Genomic DNA, 16,726 nt, shown 5'->3' on the forward strand with positions numbered 1-16,726 from the left:
AATAAGCATGATGGCCTGATACTTGGACATTTTTCATTAATCTCCTAACAATACTAAAGGGGGGAGGGGGGGAAGTCTCTTTTATGCATGTTTTCTATCTAGTGTATGTTGTGGGCAAATAAACTTCATTTTCTCCTCTTTTAAAATTCGATGGTGATGTTCAGTGTACTGTTCAAAAAGGTAAATGATTTAAAAAATACTCCTACAGCTAACTCAGGTGTATCTATAAGTGGAAGTTACTCCTTTAACATTGAATTCTAGGTTGCTTGTTTCTACTAATAACTGAGAGCAACTCCTCTCGTCCCAGAAAAATACTATTTCATAGAATCATAGAATCGTTTGGGTTGGAAGAGACCTTTAAAGGTCATCCAACATCCCTGCAGTGAGCAGGAACATCTTCAACTGGATCAGGTTGCTCAGAGCCCTGTCCAACTTGACCTGGAATGTTTCCAAGGATGGGACACCTACCATCACTCTGGGCAACCTGGGCCAGTGTTTTACCACCCTCACAGTGAAGGATTTCTTCTTAATATGTAACTGAAGTCTAGCCTCTGTTAGCTTGAAGTCATTACCCTTTGTCCTATTACTACACTCCCTGCTAAATACAATATACTGTATTATAAATATTTCCATTTATATGGTCAAACAATCTAGTAAAGCAACACTGACTTGACAAGTCCTCCTTTAAGGAAGCAGTAAAGAAATTAACATTGGACTTTTCTGGTTTGTAATAAGGTTATTGTTAAGTTGCACATTACTTCTTACAGCTCTTACTCCTCAAATGCTGGGGGGAGTGCTAGATTTTGGGGTTTGTTTCTTTGAAAGAAGTTGTGTTGTTTGGGTGTTTTTTTCCTGTGTGTGATGAGATTAAACCTCTTGAGCGCTAAAGTTCAAACCAGTGAAGTTTGATAGAATAAAGGCTCCTCAGGGACTTTGTCCGAACTGAGTATTTGTCAAAAGAGCAGGTTTCAGTACAACAGCAAAGTACTGAAATGTTTGAATCCTGAGGTTTTTTTTCATAGAGCTTGATTCACGTCCCTTAAGTTTTAATAAAGTGCAGCTTCCAAAAACAAAAAATAAAAAAAAAGAAAAGCAACTAAGAGCAGAGTAGCTCCGGGAGACATAGCTCATACTACTTCTGTTCCTTCCAGTCTCTCTTCCTAAATCAAGGGACATGTAATTAGTCACATACATGTTTTCCCAGCTTAAGACGGATCCCACAGTCACCTTCATTAAAAAAAATACCCACAACACCAATCCAACAATGCAACCTTATTTTGCTCACAAACCAGCACTCCAGTGCAGAGTAGTAACCGTGGTCAGTTTCACAGCCTGTTCTTCCTCTTCCCTCCAGCAATGTACAGCAGTATATGCATCTGCCTGGTCCTTGCTGTGCTCTCGGCAAGCTCTGTCGGACAGCAAACCTTGGCCTTGCACAATGGGAACCCACTGGCTGCTGAGCTTGAGCAGAGCTCGACAGAGCATCACCGGCACGTCCGCGCCCCTTCCTCTGCCGGCTCGCTGAAATCGGTGCCGCGGCTGGAGGGAAGCATTGACCAAAGAGCTAACATCGGTGCCTTGTTGGCCAAGTATCTTCAGCAAGCCAGAAAAGGTACTGCTTAGAGCCTGCTCCCTGTGCTACTTCTTGTCCATGGACATTCCTGCAGGGGTACCTAGCTGTTAAGTTAGCCCTGTCAGGAATGAATTCCTAGAGAAGACAGGATGCAGCTATTGCCTGGCTGTTTCTGAGGCAGAGAGCATCCTCTTGCCTTATACCTAGCAGCCACTGACTGAGAGCTGCATGCTTCAGGTGACTGAAGACAGTGTAACCTGCCTGTCAGATCAGAGCTCAGCTTTTAGTTTTAACTTACTTCAATGATTTTGGTGTTACTTTCAGCATGTTGTATGCTCAGGTGAAAGACAGTAATTGCATTGCCTTTGAACCTTTTCTTTTAGTTGCCCTCCCCCTCCCTCCCTTTTATTATTTTTATCTTTTTTAAGTTATAGGAGCAGGAAAACTTCCCTGACTAACTTCCCTGTCAAACCAAATGGAGCAGGCTGCTCAGAGAGATTGTGGAGTCTCCTTCTCTGGAGACTTTCCAAACCCACCTGGATGCATTCCTGCTCAGACTACCCTAAGTGATCCTGCTCTGGCAAGGGGGTTGGATTGGATAATCTCTGGAGGTCCCTTCCAGCCTCTAATGTACTGTGACACTGTGATCACACAGCCACAAACACCTGTACCAGGGAAAAATCTTCTGAGTATGGGATTTTCCATGCATTTTTTCCCCCTAAAGGAAGTTACAAAAGTGTGAAAGCTTTCTGAAAGCTCAGAGTTCACATTCACAACCACAATAACTCAAAGCAGTGATAAGTAACGGCACATTTACTTTGAAACATGTCAATTCCTGTTAGGGTTTGGGTCTCAGGCAGCCTGGGAAAACAATCTTGCAGTTACTTAACACATCCATGGCACTGTGTTCATGACAAGGGCACAAAGAGCCAGTACACAAAATGGAATTAAAGAGCTTCATTTGTATCAGGTGGTTTATTAAGTCGCTCGTGATAGCTTCACTCTAGTCTATCCCCTGTTCTGCAGGGAAAGAGGACATCTGAGAAGCAAAGAGGGCAGTAATTAGGATTGCCTGTTCACACAGACACTGAGAAAAGTATTCACTCCAAGCCCCACATGTAAATAAGAGCTTTCTCCTCCTCTCTCACCACACAACCTATGCAGACCACTTAACCCTCCCCGCTCGACAGCCTGCCTGCTGACCTCTGAAGCTGAGGCAGAGCAGGATTAGACTGGAGCATAGCAAGTTCTTCAATAGGAGGGTGGTGAGACACTGGAAGAGGCTGCCCAGGGAGGCTGTGGGTGCCTCCTACCTAGGGAGTATTTAAGGCCAGGCTGGATGAGGCCTTGAGTAGCCGAGCTGAAAGGTGACCCTGCCCATGACAGGGACGTTGGAGAAGGTGATCTCTCAGGTCCCTCCCAACCTAAGCCATTCTGTGGTTCTATGATTTCCTTATAACCAGATGAAGCTTTGAAAACCCACTGTGATTATAAAGTATCTTTTTGGTAAGTATTAATATGAGGGAAAATTTCCTGTGTATGTGTTAATTGAGATACATAATGAACTCTACAAAGGGACTGTTAGCAGATGATGTGATTCTTGTGACATGAGCAGGTGAGCTGGACTCTAGTTTGTAGATACAGATGTAGAAGAGATGATTCAGAGGGGGGAAAAAAAAAGTATTTACTTGATTTATAACAACACATGCAGTGTTCCCATCAAGCCATTATAGTTCATTGCACATAAAGGTTCTGGGCAGTCCTTTAGAAAGCTCTGCAGAACACTCACACCTACTGTATTACTCACTCCTGAAGTGCCTAAAGCATTAATACTCACTAGAGAATTCCAACTAGAAGGGAAGAATATCTGGGAATTCAGTCACCAGCGATGGTGTTTGCCCTTATGGTTAACAGAAAGGCTGATTTTGCAGAATATCCTCAGTTAAAACAGTAAGAGAGTTAAATTCTCTGGAGAGGTTAGGGCTAGACAGCAGCCTTGTAGCCAAGCCACTACAGTTTTGAATGGGTTTGCTTTACATTGAGTCTGCAGGATCCACAGGACATCTGTGCTGCTTTGAGGAGAGGTTATTAAGGTGCTGTTAAGACATGATTCTTACTGTTTGTGAAGCTGAGATTTCAATTAAATTCATCTGCAGGCTTTCAGCATGACCCTGGCACCATGCAGAAGAGAAGCTGTCAAGCCAGTGACACACACATTTACTATCCTCTAAAGAGCCCTTGCCAAGCTAGGCCACAGTGGCTCCAGGGGAGCCATTACAGCCTGCAGGTCACTGCAGGCTCCAAAATCTCTTAAATACCAACATCTGTGTTGTCTTAGCCCTGCCTGATTATAATGCCCAGAAGAATTCCCATTGACTTCATTGTGTGTTTTTAATTACCAATGTGAATTTCACAGGTTCAGAGCATTTAAGGGTAGCATTCTAGAGAGAATGAGATGATTTTTAGTTAGTTATTTCTTTTTGTCATTTTGTATTAGGGAGATGTCTAAAACATGGCTGGTTTGGGTTTAGTTTTTTTTTTTGGAGTGTGCTTTTTACTCTCCTATCCATCTGCACTCCCTAACTAAACAATGCAATTGGTTTTGTTCATTATAAATCATTACACAAGGAAAACTTCAAAATACCAGAGCACAGAAGGGGTCCTTGAAAACTCAAACTGCAAGCAAAGCAGTTGTGTGGATCTGGGTTTGTGGGGGTTGATTTGGGCTTCTTTTCCTTGTTGATCCATCCAATGATAGCTCAAGCCTCAATCTGCACTAAATACTGATATGCTTAATCTGTTCCTTCCTCAGTTAAGGCTTTGTTCCTTCCTCACTTAAGGCTTAAGATCAGTCTAATTATTGGCAATAATTGTCCTTTTTGGCTGTTTTCAGGGAGGACAGGGAGAAGTAACATACCTTTCTTTGCATCTTTAGTTACATGATGTCAGGATGTCAAAACAGGATTACAGCCCCTTTTTTAAAGCATAAATTCTCCTTGCAAATAGTTTGTGTCTCACTGATGCCTTAAGAAAGCAAGACAGAAAGGATAAGGCAAGACCAGAGATGTGCATCCAGCCCTGCTGTGAAAGGAATCATGAAAGCTTTGGATCAGCAATGAAAATATCCCTGATACAGTCCTAAGCCCTGTATAATTCTAGCAACAGACATCTCCCAAGTACAACTTCCACACACAGCTTTCCCTTTGAGGACTGTTCCCCACTCCTTCACAAAACCTCTGCCCTGCCTGTTACCGTCTTTGCACTGTAAAAGCTCTGGTACTTAGGTTTATGGCTCTTGGAGCAACATGGGGCCATGCTGGAATCCTGTCTCAGGCCTGAGTCTGCTCTAGAGCGGAGTTATTTTGCACCTGTAGCAGCTCTCCAAATACCAGCAAGTGAGAGTTGGTCTTGAAGGATGAGTGAGAAATGGGTTGGACTTTCTAGAGAAAAAGGAAGCAAGAGGAGATGTCATAGAATCACAGAATGCTTTCACAGTACCTTAGAAGTTGGAAGGGACCTCCAGAGATCATCCAGTCCAACCCCCCTGCCAGAGCAGGATCACTTAGGGTAGTCTGCACAGGAATGCATCCCGGTGGGTTTGGAAAGTCTCCAGAGAAGGAGACTCCACAACCTCTCTGGGCAGCCTGCTCCAGGGCTCTGTCACCCTCACTGTAAAGAAGTCTGCCCTCACGTTGAGGTGAAATCTTCTATGTTCAAGCTTGAACCTAATTTCTTGTCTTATTACTGTGCACCACTGGAAAAAGCTTGGCCCCCTCCGCTTGACACCCACCCCTCAGATAGCTGTACACATTGATGAGATTCCCCTCTCAGTCTTCTCTTCTCCAGACTAAACAGCCCCAGGGCTCTCAGCCTCTCTTCATAGGGGAGATGCTCAAGTCCCCTAATCATCCTTGTGGCTCTCTGTTGGACTCTCTCCAGCAGGTCTCTGTCTCTCTTGAACTGAGGAGCCCAAAACTGGACTCAGTATTCCATGTATGCTCTCACCAGTGCAGAGTACAGGAGTAGAAGAACCTCCCTGGCCCCGCTTTTCTTGATGCACCCCAGGATTCTCTTGGCCGCAAGGGCACATTGCTATCCCGTGCAGAACTTGCTATCCACTAGGACTCCAAAGTCTCTCTCTGTGGAGCTGCTTTCCAGCAGGGCAGCCCCTAACCTTTGGGGTGAATGAACCTGAAAAACTGTCCACTTACTGTCTGCTCTCCCAAATGCTTCCTCTTCAGGTTCCACTGGAAGGCTCTCAGTCCTGGGAAACAGGGTACAGAGCATTGATCCCACACACAGGATAAATGACAGAGACTACATGGGCTGGATGGATTTTGGCCGCCGCAGCGCTGAGGAATACGAATACTCTTCCTAAAGAACAGCAAACTGCAGCTGCAGGAGAAAGAAACATGAGTCACACTCCCATGCCTGTACAGAAAGAGAAAAGTTAATTTGTTGTCCTCTTGGAATCAGTGTTTTAAAAACATATCATGTATTTGATGTAAATTTGCCTGTAAGACTCTCCAATGCAATATATACTTCTGTAGAATTTTCCAGGAGATGTTGTCTTTCTTTTGTGGTTTCTCAAACATTGATAACTCTATTAAAATGATTTCACTTACCCCTTCTTGTCCTGTCACCACACGATGCTGGGTGTCTTGCTATAAAGAGAGGCAGGAAAACGTGTTTCCATTCTACAGTGTGAATAAGTTCCTCTTGTGGAGCAGCCAGGCCAACGTGCCGCTTTTCAGAGACGTTTGTGTCAGTCCCCAAAAGTGGGCATTCGGGGGGGGGACTTAACCAAATGCAAACACAACAGCACAGCATTGCCAGACCAAGCCAGACTGGCTGCATGGTGAGTCTGCTTATAAAGCACTGACTGAGATACCAAGCCTGTGTTTCTAGTGAACATTTCTAGTGTAGAGAGGCTGGTGCTGGCCTCTTCTCACAGGGAACTGATGATAGGACAAGAGGGAATGGCCTCAAGCTACAACTGGGTAGGTTTAGACTGGACATTAGGAAAAAAAATTTCCCAGCAAGAGCAGTCAGGGATTGGAATGAGCTGCCCAGGGAGGTGGTAGAGTCACCACCCCTGGATGTGTTTAAAGGTGGTTTGGATGTGGTGCTTGGGAATATGGTTTTGGGGTGAACCTTGTAGAGTAGGGTTCTGGGTTGGACTTGATGATCCTGAAGGTCTCTTCCAACCTGAATATTTCTGTGATTCTGAATAGTCAACAGTGCTTAACACTGAAAGAGGAACAAACACCAACATGTTTCACCTTCCTCTCTTGGTTATTTCATGCTGCCAAGTAGTTAAGAACCTTCTGCTGCCAACTGCAAATGGCTGAATAAACAGAGCAGTCCCTGCTGTGTGGTGAGCCCAGCATTCACTGGGGGAGGGAGCAAGGACAGAGCCCTGAACAGAGCAGAAGATGATCCTGAAGGGAGGAGGTATCAAGGTAATCCAGTCAGTGTCCCACAAGGAAACAGGTTGCTCCCATGTATCACAGAGGCAGCCTGGGTTAGCTGTCACCCACTGGTGTGGGGAGGAGGAGGGTAACAATTCAGTGCTGGAAAAGAGTTTTAAGATCATCAAGTCCAACTGTTAATGCAGCACTGCCACTAAACCATGAGATTAGACCTAGCACTCACCTGCCAAAAGCACCACACTTGCAGCTGGGGAGTGATCCCTGCTGTGCAAAACCAGTACCAGGCTGTGAAGAAAAGGGTTTTACCTGCTCTCTCCTCCTTCCCCACAGGTAACTCTCCTGCAGTTCCTGGGTCTGCTTCAGTAGCTGGTTCTCATATGTAAAGAATTCCCCAAGCTAAAAAAGGAGATGATTTTGCATTGTGAAATTCCCAGAATGTCTTCCCAAATGGGTGCATTAATGAGAGGAGAAGGGAAAAAACAAAAGTCCCATCCTGAAAAGCAGGTGCTTGCCAAAGGAGGGAGGCAGTTGAACACCTCAGGAGTGATCCCTACACCAGTTAATAGGCAAAACCAATGCACAGGAAGATCAAACACAGGAAAGATTTGCACCAAAGAACATTCTACCATACACAAGAAGATTAGGAGACAAACCCAAATGGTTATACCAAGAGCTGAACACAAAAACGTGTTGAGCTGTTCCCAACAGTAGCTGGGAGAGCTGAAATCTGCAATGAAAGGGAAAATGGCAGAGTTTTCTTCTCCACCAAACCCAAATCTCTTTTTGGGGATCTCACCTTGAAAACATGGAACTGCTTTTCTACATCTTCTACATCAGCTTTTCATCCTCTCAAGCTCCTTCTAATCAGTTTCCAAGCCACCTAGTCTAGCTTTCCCCCCTCCCCTCCCCAGGAAACAAGTCCCTAAACACCTGAATTCTCTCCTTAGTTTCGACTATTGCCCACTGTTGCCCAGTCCAAAGTTCCCCTTTCTCCAAAGCTTTCAACCAAGAGTTTAAAACCAATTAGTGCATTGCTTTTGAATTGAGGAAAGTACAAACTAACAGTAAAGGTTACAAACACAGCCTCGTTACAGCAAAGCCACCACCACCTGTGGCCACACATGTCCTCATTTCAAGACACAAGATGGCCAGTTACAGAAAGAGTTGTTTCACCTGTGGAATCTGTGTGCTCCTTGTGAAAGGACTGCAAGCAAAGTTTGTTTGGCTTTGAAAAGCCTTCAGGGAAAGCACAGTTGTTCCTTTGGCAGCCCACCACCAGCATGGCATTTCTATGTAGTCACACCTGCCACCTTTCCTGGATGCTGGAAGCCTGCTCTAACTGTGTGGGGATTTTTACAGCCACTGCACATGCCAGTTTTAATATTGATGCTGTACTAATGTTGTAAAACAGATCAGGGGGGGACTTACCTAGCATCCAAATGATGACTGAACACATAATTTCATCTCCTTTTTTTTTTTCCCCTTCCTGAATGTCTCACAGCACAGGTCAATGGAGCCCTCTTCTGACTGGGCACTGAAAATGTGTGCTGTGCAGATCTACCACTGCTCTGTCTGCAGATGCTTTTTGGGTCTATCAGTCCCACAGTCCTCAGTAAGAAGCAGAAAAGGTCATCTTATTCAGATGACAGAGGAGGAAGACATTTTTCACACTAAGGGTGTTGAAACACTGGCCCAGGTTGCCCAGAGAGCAGGCAGAAGCCCCAGCCCCTGGAAACATTCCAGGTCAGGTTGGATGGGGCTCTGAGCAGCTTGATCTAGTTGGGAATGCCCCTGCTCACTGCAGTGGGGGTGGACTAGATGTCCTTTGAAGGCCCCTTCCAGCCCTTTATGAACTGTTGGTCTAGGACACAGAACTGTTCCTGGAGACAAGGAAGCTGACTCTAAGTGGCTTAGCAACATCATCCTCCTCCTCCTCAAAACATCCATTATCCACTCCTCTGGGAGCAGAAGAAATTCCCTAGATGGGAAAGGCTGCTGAGACACCATTCAGCTCCCAGTTGACCTGCAGGGGCTAATTTTGAGCTAAACTGGGGGGAGCAGCAAATCTGTGAAAGTCAAGCAGCCCTGCTAGTTGCAATGCTCATCCCAGGGCTAATAGTGCAGGCTGCTCTGTTTTACTGCAGGGGAAGCAGCAGCCTCAGGGATGGAGCCTCAGCAGTTGGGCACTAGCCCTTTGGGTCCAACCCAGGCTTTGGGCTGAGAAGTGCCCTGCAGATTTCAGCCAAGCACCTCTGGTGCTTGGCTGGGAGGGGAAGTTTCCCGAGGCTGCCAACTCTGACATTTAATTTATCTTTACTCAAATACTTCTTTTTGGCAGTGTGTGTGGAGAGGCTGAATTAACACTGGCAAAAGAGCAAATCATACCTCTCTATTTAAAGGCACTTTGTTTGCTCCATCCACTTGATCCAATTAGATCTTAGCTTAATTAACTTAATTTCAAAACAGGTGCTGGCCAACCTCCCTGAAAAGAGCAGCTGGCTGCAAACCCAACATAAATGAGTAGGAAAGACCCAACAGCTCTGCCCTTGCAGGACTCTGCATATGGCAGCTGTAAGAAGAGAGTGTTAGCAGGAAGAGCTTCTCGTGGGACTGAAGAAAAACCCAGACAGCCCCCAAGCAGGAGGGAGCATCTGCACCCCAGGGAGGGGCAGCTCTCCCTAGGAGCTGGGGCTGTGCATATGGGAAGTGAGAGCTGTGCCTGCACACTGGATCTGAACAGTCTCACCTGCCCTGCTGCTCAGTACAGGACCACGTGTGGATCCTGCTCTGCTGTCCCACGCTGTGCTGCATCACCTGCCCTCTGTCCTCACTGCTCACAGGGCATCATCTGGATACATCCCCAGCAGCAGCTAGGCTGGGCCAGGGCATGCTGCAGCCAGCTGTTCCCAGCTCTGCAGATAAACCAGGCAGTCCCTCTCCTGCCTGGAGGAATTTGCAAGTTAGCTAAAACTCAAACATTCCAACATCTTAGCAGAGCAGTGAAAACCTCTTCTGTCTGTTTGACTTCTGGATCCCCTAAGTTCATTAAAATCCTCTTGAAGAAAGAAAAATATCTGGCAGTGGGCTTGGTAAAGCTTTAATCATTCCTAAGTGCCTGTGTCAACTCCACAGCAATTGAATTGGGCACAGCTTGAAACCCGTTTCAGCAGGATAAAACCTCCCTAATCTTTTCAGTACAAACATGATCAGCTTCTGGAGGGTATGCCACTCTCACATGAAAGCCCCCTGCCTATATCACAGCTAAGGGCACTGCTAGCCACCACTTTTATTTTTCTTGCTATCCTGTGATCTCAATTGGCTGATTAACTGAGTTAAGGCAGGTTTGAAGGGCGCCCAGCAAGATGCCACAGCACAGCCCAACAATGCCAATGCTTCAACATGAATACGAGCTCCAGGCAGCAGATTGTGTCTGTACCTAAGGAAGGCAGGACACACCTCACCTACATTGCTGGACCTTCCAGTCCAATGTGAGAGCTGCCAACAAATGTGTTCCTAAGTCAGGAGCAACTGCTAAAACCTCTGCATGCTACAGCATCGTGTTGTTAGGCGGGGGGTTGGAATTAGATGATCTTCAAGGTCCCTTCTAAACCAAACTGTTCTATGAATCTACAAACTCTAGTCCTGGTAGAGCCACAGGCATCCCACTGACCAGCCCTCAGTGGCACCAGATTTAACTGAGCCTGTCCTCAGGCATGGAGCATTGTCTGCGCCCTGCTCGATCCTCCCATGATCCCTGCATTAACCCCTGCCTTTCTGATCAGGAGCCTCCCCCAGGCTCAGAGCTGGGCAGATGGGGAGGACAGGTCTCTGTACTCACCAATACAGTCCCTGGATGTGCCCAGCATAGCATCAGCCTTCCTCACAGCTGTTGAGCAGTGCTCTGTCACACTAATGCAAGCCCTCCGGAAGTTTCATTTTGGCATTCCTGCTCTCCAGCTTTCTGTGGAAAGCATGGTATAGAAATGGCATTATCACATACATCACTCTCCTCAATGTATGAGGCTGGCTATGAACCACTGACCCCCTCCAGCCAGCTCTTCAATCATGACTTGATCATCTTGGAGGTCCTTTCCAGCCTGGGGCAGAGGTCTTGATGGTTGGACTCGATCTCAGAGGTCTTTTCCAACCCAAACAAGCTCTATGATTCCATGATTCTGTAACTCCCACCATGTGTGCAAGATTTTTGAGTTTCTCATTACCTGGTGGTCAATCTGTTTCCTTCCTCAGGGACAAAGATACTAGCTAAGAGCAGAGCTGACTATTGTCCCTGTTGGAGTTTGGGTTTTTTTTGGCATACTTTTAAGCAGGAAGAGTTCCCACCCCTCTCCTGCTCCAAACACACAACATTAAATCCTGCTTGCTTGGAATTCCAAAATAAAAATCTGCACTCACTCCTCTATTTTTGGTTTTGACCTAAGCCTCACCAATGCCTCAAAAATCCCCAAACCTCAATGACTTCTGTGCCTGTGAATTTAAAACCCAAACCTGCTGACATCCTGTTATTCATCTTTGAGCGATGAAAGCAAGGGATCAAGGTGGAAGGTTGATCACCTTAAAAGAGGAGGAAAAACACTGAATAATGCACAACAAGGCAACTTTTCAGGTATTTTATTGGTATTAGTGAAGAAAACTTGAATCTCATCTTTCTGATGTGTTACAATAGCTTTCTCTGGTGGGTGGACAGCTCCTACATCTTATTGAAAGGCTAAATAATGCTTCCAGATTGCATGATTAACTTTTTACACTTGAAGTTCTCATATGGTATTGCTTTCTTCCTCTGGGTATATAAAATGGTCCATTAAGTCCATGAGTTGCTTTTGTGGTTGTTTTTTTTTTTAGAATCAACTGTTATCCTATCTACCATTTTAAGATACATTCAAATAAAAAGATACTTAAATTTTACTTGCAGTAAGTGCACACATACAACAGCAAAGAGAGCTGATGACATCTTACTAAAACATTGTCAGTTCATAGAATAAATAGAAGTCTTCAAACACATGCAGCAGCTGACCCATGTGTTTTGGTTTTTCTTCTCTCAAAAAAAAAAATATCCTTAGTGTCCATGGCACTACCTCAAGAGCTACTTCATTCAGAAAACAACCAACCAACCCACCCACCCACCCACCTCTCTCTCCTCACACAGACTAGAAGACAGTTTCATTTACACATGACAGCGTCAGTGCTAATGATTTAGTAACAGTCTGGTACAAACAGCAATTCACACCAGTTGTGTATAGTGTGGTAACGTTAATGATCGGGGAACTTGGCTTAGATACCACAAGAAGTGCAAGGAAAAGAAAGCAGATGTTGAACCCTCCCTGCTCCACTCCTCTCAACCTTCTCTTAAGAAAAAAAAAAAAGTGTATCTCAGCTAGGCTCTAGAAACCAACCAAGCTCAGCTCTAGAAACCAAGCTCCCTCCAGACTCTTCCAGTTCCAGGATATTCCAATTCTTTCCACAAGCACCCAGCAGAAGTTTGGGAGAAAACAGAGGAAAAAACCCTGCAACATCAGTTAGGATCTCCTGGCTGTAACTAAAGGTTGTGTCAGGTCTTCTGTTTCCTTTCTGACCAAGGAGGGGTTAGATGTTCAGTTCGGGGATGTATTTTCTCAAGAGGTTCCCACAGTTTTACCTATGTTAAGGTCCAACTCTGGGTGAGAAAAGAGAACAGCAAATGGGCGTGGAATATTCTCACCCTGCTCACAAGGCTGTGGTCCTTGACAGGCACAAAACCTGAGGATCATCATGAGGACTTTTAAGTTGCTCTTTCCAGCTTGTACCACCCCATTACTAAGTGCTTTTTGTGGTTCTCTGCTGAGGTTTCAAGGACACAGCTTCTCCCAGCACAGGTTTTGCTACATGGTCTTTTACAACATTGTTATCTGTCACTCTGCTCCGCAGCTTCGACTTGTGGGAAGTCAGCGCCACGTTTACCTCACCAGCTGTGAAATCCTTTCTTTGGGGGCACCGAGAAAGCACGTTCCAGTGTCAGCAGCACACAGTAAAGCATTTTTCCCTTCCACAATCCAGTGCAGCATTGAAAAACAAAACGAAACAAACACCAAAAACAAGTGGCAGAGAGTGTGAGCGTGCCAATGGAATGGCAGCATAGGAATAGGTACCCAGCAGGCCTGCTGCCCTCAGCATGATATTAGTTCAAGTGGGGAGGAGGAGGACACAGAGCAGGAAAACAAAAACAAACCAAACAGAACCCAAAACCAACACAAGTTTCATCCATTCAGGCACTCCAATAACTCAGCTGAACTCATCCACAAAAGCAAAATTACAGCTACCACAAGTGAAGCTGAGAGCTTTGCTCAGCATCGAACGAGGCGCAAACGCTCCCACACTTCAAGTGATGGAACACGAGGGCTCACAGGACACATTCGAGAGCTTCCCATGCACCTTGGACTCAAGTCAGGCTAAGCTACAGAATTCACCTTCTCCTAGTCAAGTTATTTTTTGTTGGTTTTGTTGTGTGGTGGTTGTTGGTTGTTGTGTTGGTTTTTTTTCAGTGCATCTTAAAAAACAAACCAACCAAGCCAAACCGAGCAACTCTTCTGAAAAGGTTTTAGCAAGTTAACCTTAACGCATCATAAGCTAGAGCCTTTCTGCACTCCATGAACAGTGAAATACTCCAACGAGTTACAATAGATCCGCTTCCTATTTACAGAGTTTACACAAAGTTTACACGTTTCTCCCATTAGGCACAAAGTTGATTTGTCAAACTCAGGAGGCAATGGAGGGGTGGCAGGGGAAGGCAGAGGAAGCTGGGAGTGTTCTCATTTAAAAAGACTAGCTGTAAAAATCAAGTCCTTCATCGTAAGCTAGTTTGCTTCGGGAGCTTGGTTCCCATGAGGATCCCCGAAGGGAGAGACGTGGGGCCCTTCATCTGCATACTGGAACCCACCATGGTGGGGAAGCTGCGATTCCTTCGGATGCCAGTGTTCAGCTGGATACCCCCAATGGCACTGGTCACGGCAGGGCAGCCCAATGGGAGACCGTCTGGTGCCAGGCCTCCAGGAACAAGGGCCCTCACCGGTCCTTGTGCCCCACAGAGAAGAGGTCCTTGGTCATCAGTTAAAGGAGGAGCTGACGTCTGCCCTGAACTCACAACTTTGGCGATACCAAACCTCTTGACTTTGTCCACAAGGTTGAGGTTGGAAACGGAGACATCAGTCTGACTCTCACTGTTCCTGATGTTCTTTTTATTCCTTACCTCCTTCAAGATCGAGCTAGCAGGCTTTGAAGCCAAGAAGTTGTCATAAGGTGGGCTGGTGCACTTGAACTCAAAGGATGGAGGGGATGAAGAAGGCGTCTGCATAGGGGAGTTGGGTGGCGTGGAAGGAATGATGGCCATCTTCGGGGGGTAGGTGCTCAGGAGAGTGCCTCTGCCAGCTCTGTCCCAGCTCTGTGGGTTGTACACTGCTGCTGAGATGCCCCTTTCCTTCAGCAGCCACACCAGGCCCAGGGACGTGCTCATCGTGGTGGTGGATTCCCGGAGGTTAGTGAAGGATTCAGCCAAGCTCAGACGCCGAGGAGTACAGGGAGTGCCCACCGGGGTGCCCTTCAGGTTGCTAATGCTGCCACAAGCTGGAGTAGGTGCTGCGTTAAGGCTGCAAGCAAAGGAGCAGGCAAGTTACTCTCACCACCAGGGAATCACAACTTACAGCAAGCAAGATCCTGAACACTGGGCAGGGGCTTTTGTCCACTTGGAGAGTACAGGAGAAACTGACAGTTCCCAGCTACCTGCAAGCATGATGCCAAGGACAGTCCATGCTCTTCCAAAACACTGCTCTCCACCCTGCATCCTTCACCTCCCCTGCAATGAATCTATTCCGACACCACCGCACTGCTGCTGCTGCACTGTTAAGCTGACAAAGGCTGGGAGCAACACCTGCAGTTATCCTTCCTGTCACAACTCCCAGTTGCTTCCCTTAGACAGGGAAGCTGGAGGACTTAACCAATGGGAGAAGTGAGACTGATTTCTTTTCAGTATCACTTCTGAGCACACAGAACTGCTGCCCCTTCCCCTTCTTGGACTGCTGGGTCACAGCAGAGAGCAGCAAGGGCAGAAGAGGACATTATTTGTTACGGTAGCGTTCATAGCACAGCTGCTGGAACTTGGCATTATCACCAGCATACACTTTGAAGTCAAACCCTTCTGCTGCATTTGCTCTCAATTATGGGGAAGGGGATCTGACTTTTGATGGAGATGCACATTGGTGTGAGCAACCTGATGTGGTTTAACACATCCCTGCTCACTGCAGGGTGGACTAGATGACCTTTAGAGGACCCTCCCAACCCAAAGCAGGCTATGATTCTATGAAAAGAGAAGAGAAAATAGTCAGGCTCTTGGTTGTTACTTGGTAACCAATAACCCAGCAGCAACCTGAGCATGCCACAGAGCCATGCTATTGTTAACTTGGTAAAACACTGATTTCTAGAGGTTGAAACATGGCTAAACTGCACCCCAAGTCCAGTTCCTTCTCAAAATAAACTAATATTTTCTTGTCAGCTCTACATAAATACTCAGTAAGGCACAGGTTTAGAACAAGAGGCAGATTTCTTTACCAGTACCTCACTGACACTGAGGTTTGAGTGTTTCTGCTACTACAGTGCCATCTTTACAACACTTGTTCCTTACTGCTTAGCTTAGCCACAGCCTGCTTCTCCATGGGTAATCCTCACTCCACATAAGGCAGTTCAGACACACCATTCATTAAGTCATGGTGTACTCAGTCATTCCAGAAACAAGGTATGTGGGACATCCCTGACCCTCCAAATTCATGTCTATTTGGCAGAATCCCAAGGGTTCCATATGCCTTGGAAATTCCGAGAAAGTGTTCCAACTACTTCTGAATCATGCTAAACTTATTATTTTTGCCACATATTCATACAGCTAAAAAAGTGAAGTCCACAGTGGTATTTTCTAGGCATGGATTCATCTCCTCTGATGGCATTTAAAGGGTCTTGAACTAACTTGATGCTAACTGATAATTCACTGCCCTGAGAGCTCACCAATATTCAAAGAAGGAAATCTTCCCCCTTACCATGCCAGGTTAGCAAGCAGAAGACACTCAGAGAGTCAGATGGTAACCAAAGACAATGGAAAAGAGTAGGAAAACTAAGCAGCTGGGAGGGGGGGAAACAGGGCAAAGAGCAGGATCTTGTCAGAAGAGCCACACTGCCAGAGCTCAGCCATAACATGCAACTTCAACTCATGCTGGGTTCTCTGTACCAAGAAATGACTCAAATAGCCACCCTGAGACAATCTGGTTGGATTTCCAGGTGTAGAGAAGCCTCTGCTCAATGAAGGAATTGCAAGTCCACGTGGACAAAAGGGCCTGGATGATGTCTTTACAATCTGCAGTCTCACTTGACCTTACATTACTGAACTCTGGGAAGCCAAGACTGCTGTGAATGTCAGGTTAGACATTCTGGAATGTTCTGAATTGGGCTTCTTCACTCTCCCATGTGCTGTGGCTGTCAGTGCTGCAGAGAGCAGATGTGCCAAGGCAATCTCTCCCCCTTCCTTCTCCCTGGACTCAGTCAGGGGCAGGGGAAGAGGACTCCTCATAGCAGAGCTAAGGAAGCAAGGCTGAGAAGAGAGGGAATTTAGATAACTGTTCTTCCCTTCAGCTCAGATTAAAGCTGCATCCTCACAGCTCTGCTGCAGTTCATGGTGGAACTGAAGAGC

The 16,726-nt window shown here is 46.1% G+C and overlaps 2 protein-coding genes across 5 annotated transcripts in view; one reads left to right on the forward strand and one right to left on the reverse strand.

Annotated features, from left to right (window-relative positions):
* The first annotated feature begins 1,336 nt into the window (after positions 1 to 1,336).
* Positions 1,337 to 6,168, forward strand: CCK (cholecystokinin). Its single transcript, XM_009898360.2, has 2 exons — positions 1,337 to 1,612; positions 5,815 to 6,168. Exons 1-2 carry the CDS (start codon positions 1,357 to 1,359, stop codon positions 5,949 to 5,951), a joined length of 393 nt encoding a protein of 130 aa, XP_009896662.1. The 5' UTR covers positions 1,337 to 1,356; the 3' UTR covers positions 5,952 to 6,168.
* Positions 6,169 to 13,219: 7,051 nt separating this feature from the next.
* TRAK1 (trafficking kinesin protein 1) overlaps positions 13,220 to 16,726 on the reverse strand; it is a 118,505-nt gene continuing 114,998 nt past the window's right edge. For all 4 annotated transcript variants that reach the window (XM_054160894.1, XM_054160893.1, XM_054160895.1 and 1 more), the window contains one exon: positions 13,220 to 14,642. In XM_054160894.1, the coding sequence (XP_054016869.1) occupies positions 13,844 to 14,642 (799 nt within the window). In that variant the 3' untranslated portion in view covers positions 13,220 to 13,843. The remainder of the gene's footprint in view (positions 14,643 to 16,726) is intronic.

Source organism: Dryobates pubescens, chromosome 4 (genome assembly GCF_014839835.1).
Source record: "Dryobates pubescens isolate bDryPub1 chromosome 4, bDryPub1.pri, whole genome shotgun sequence".
Lineage (NCBI taxonomy): Eukaryota > Metazoa > Chordata > Aves > Piciformes > Picidae > Dryobates > Dryobates pubescens.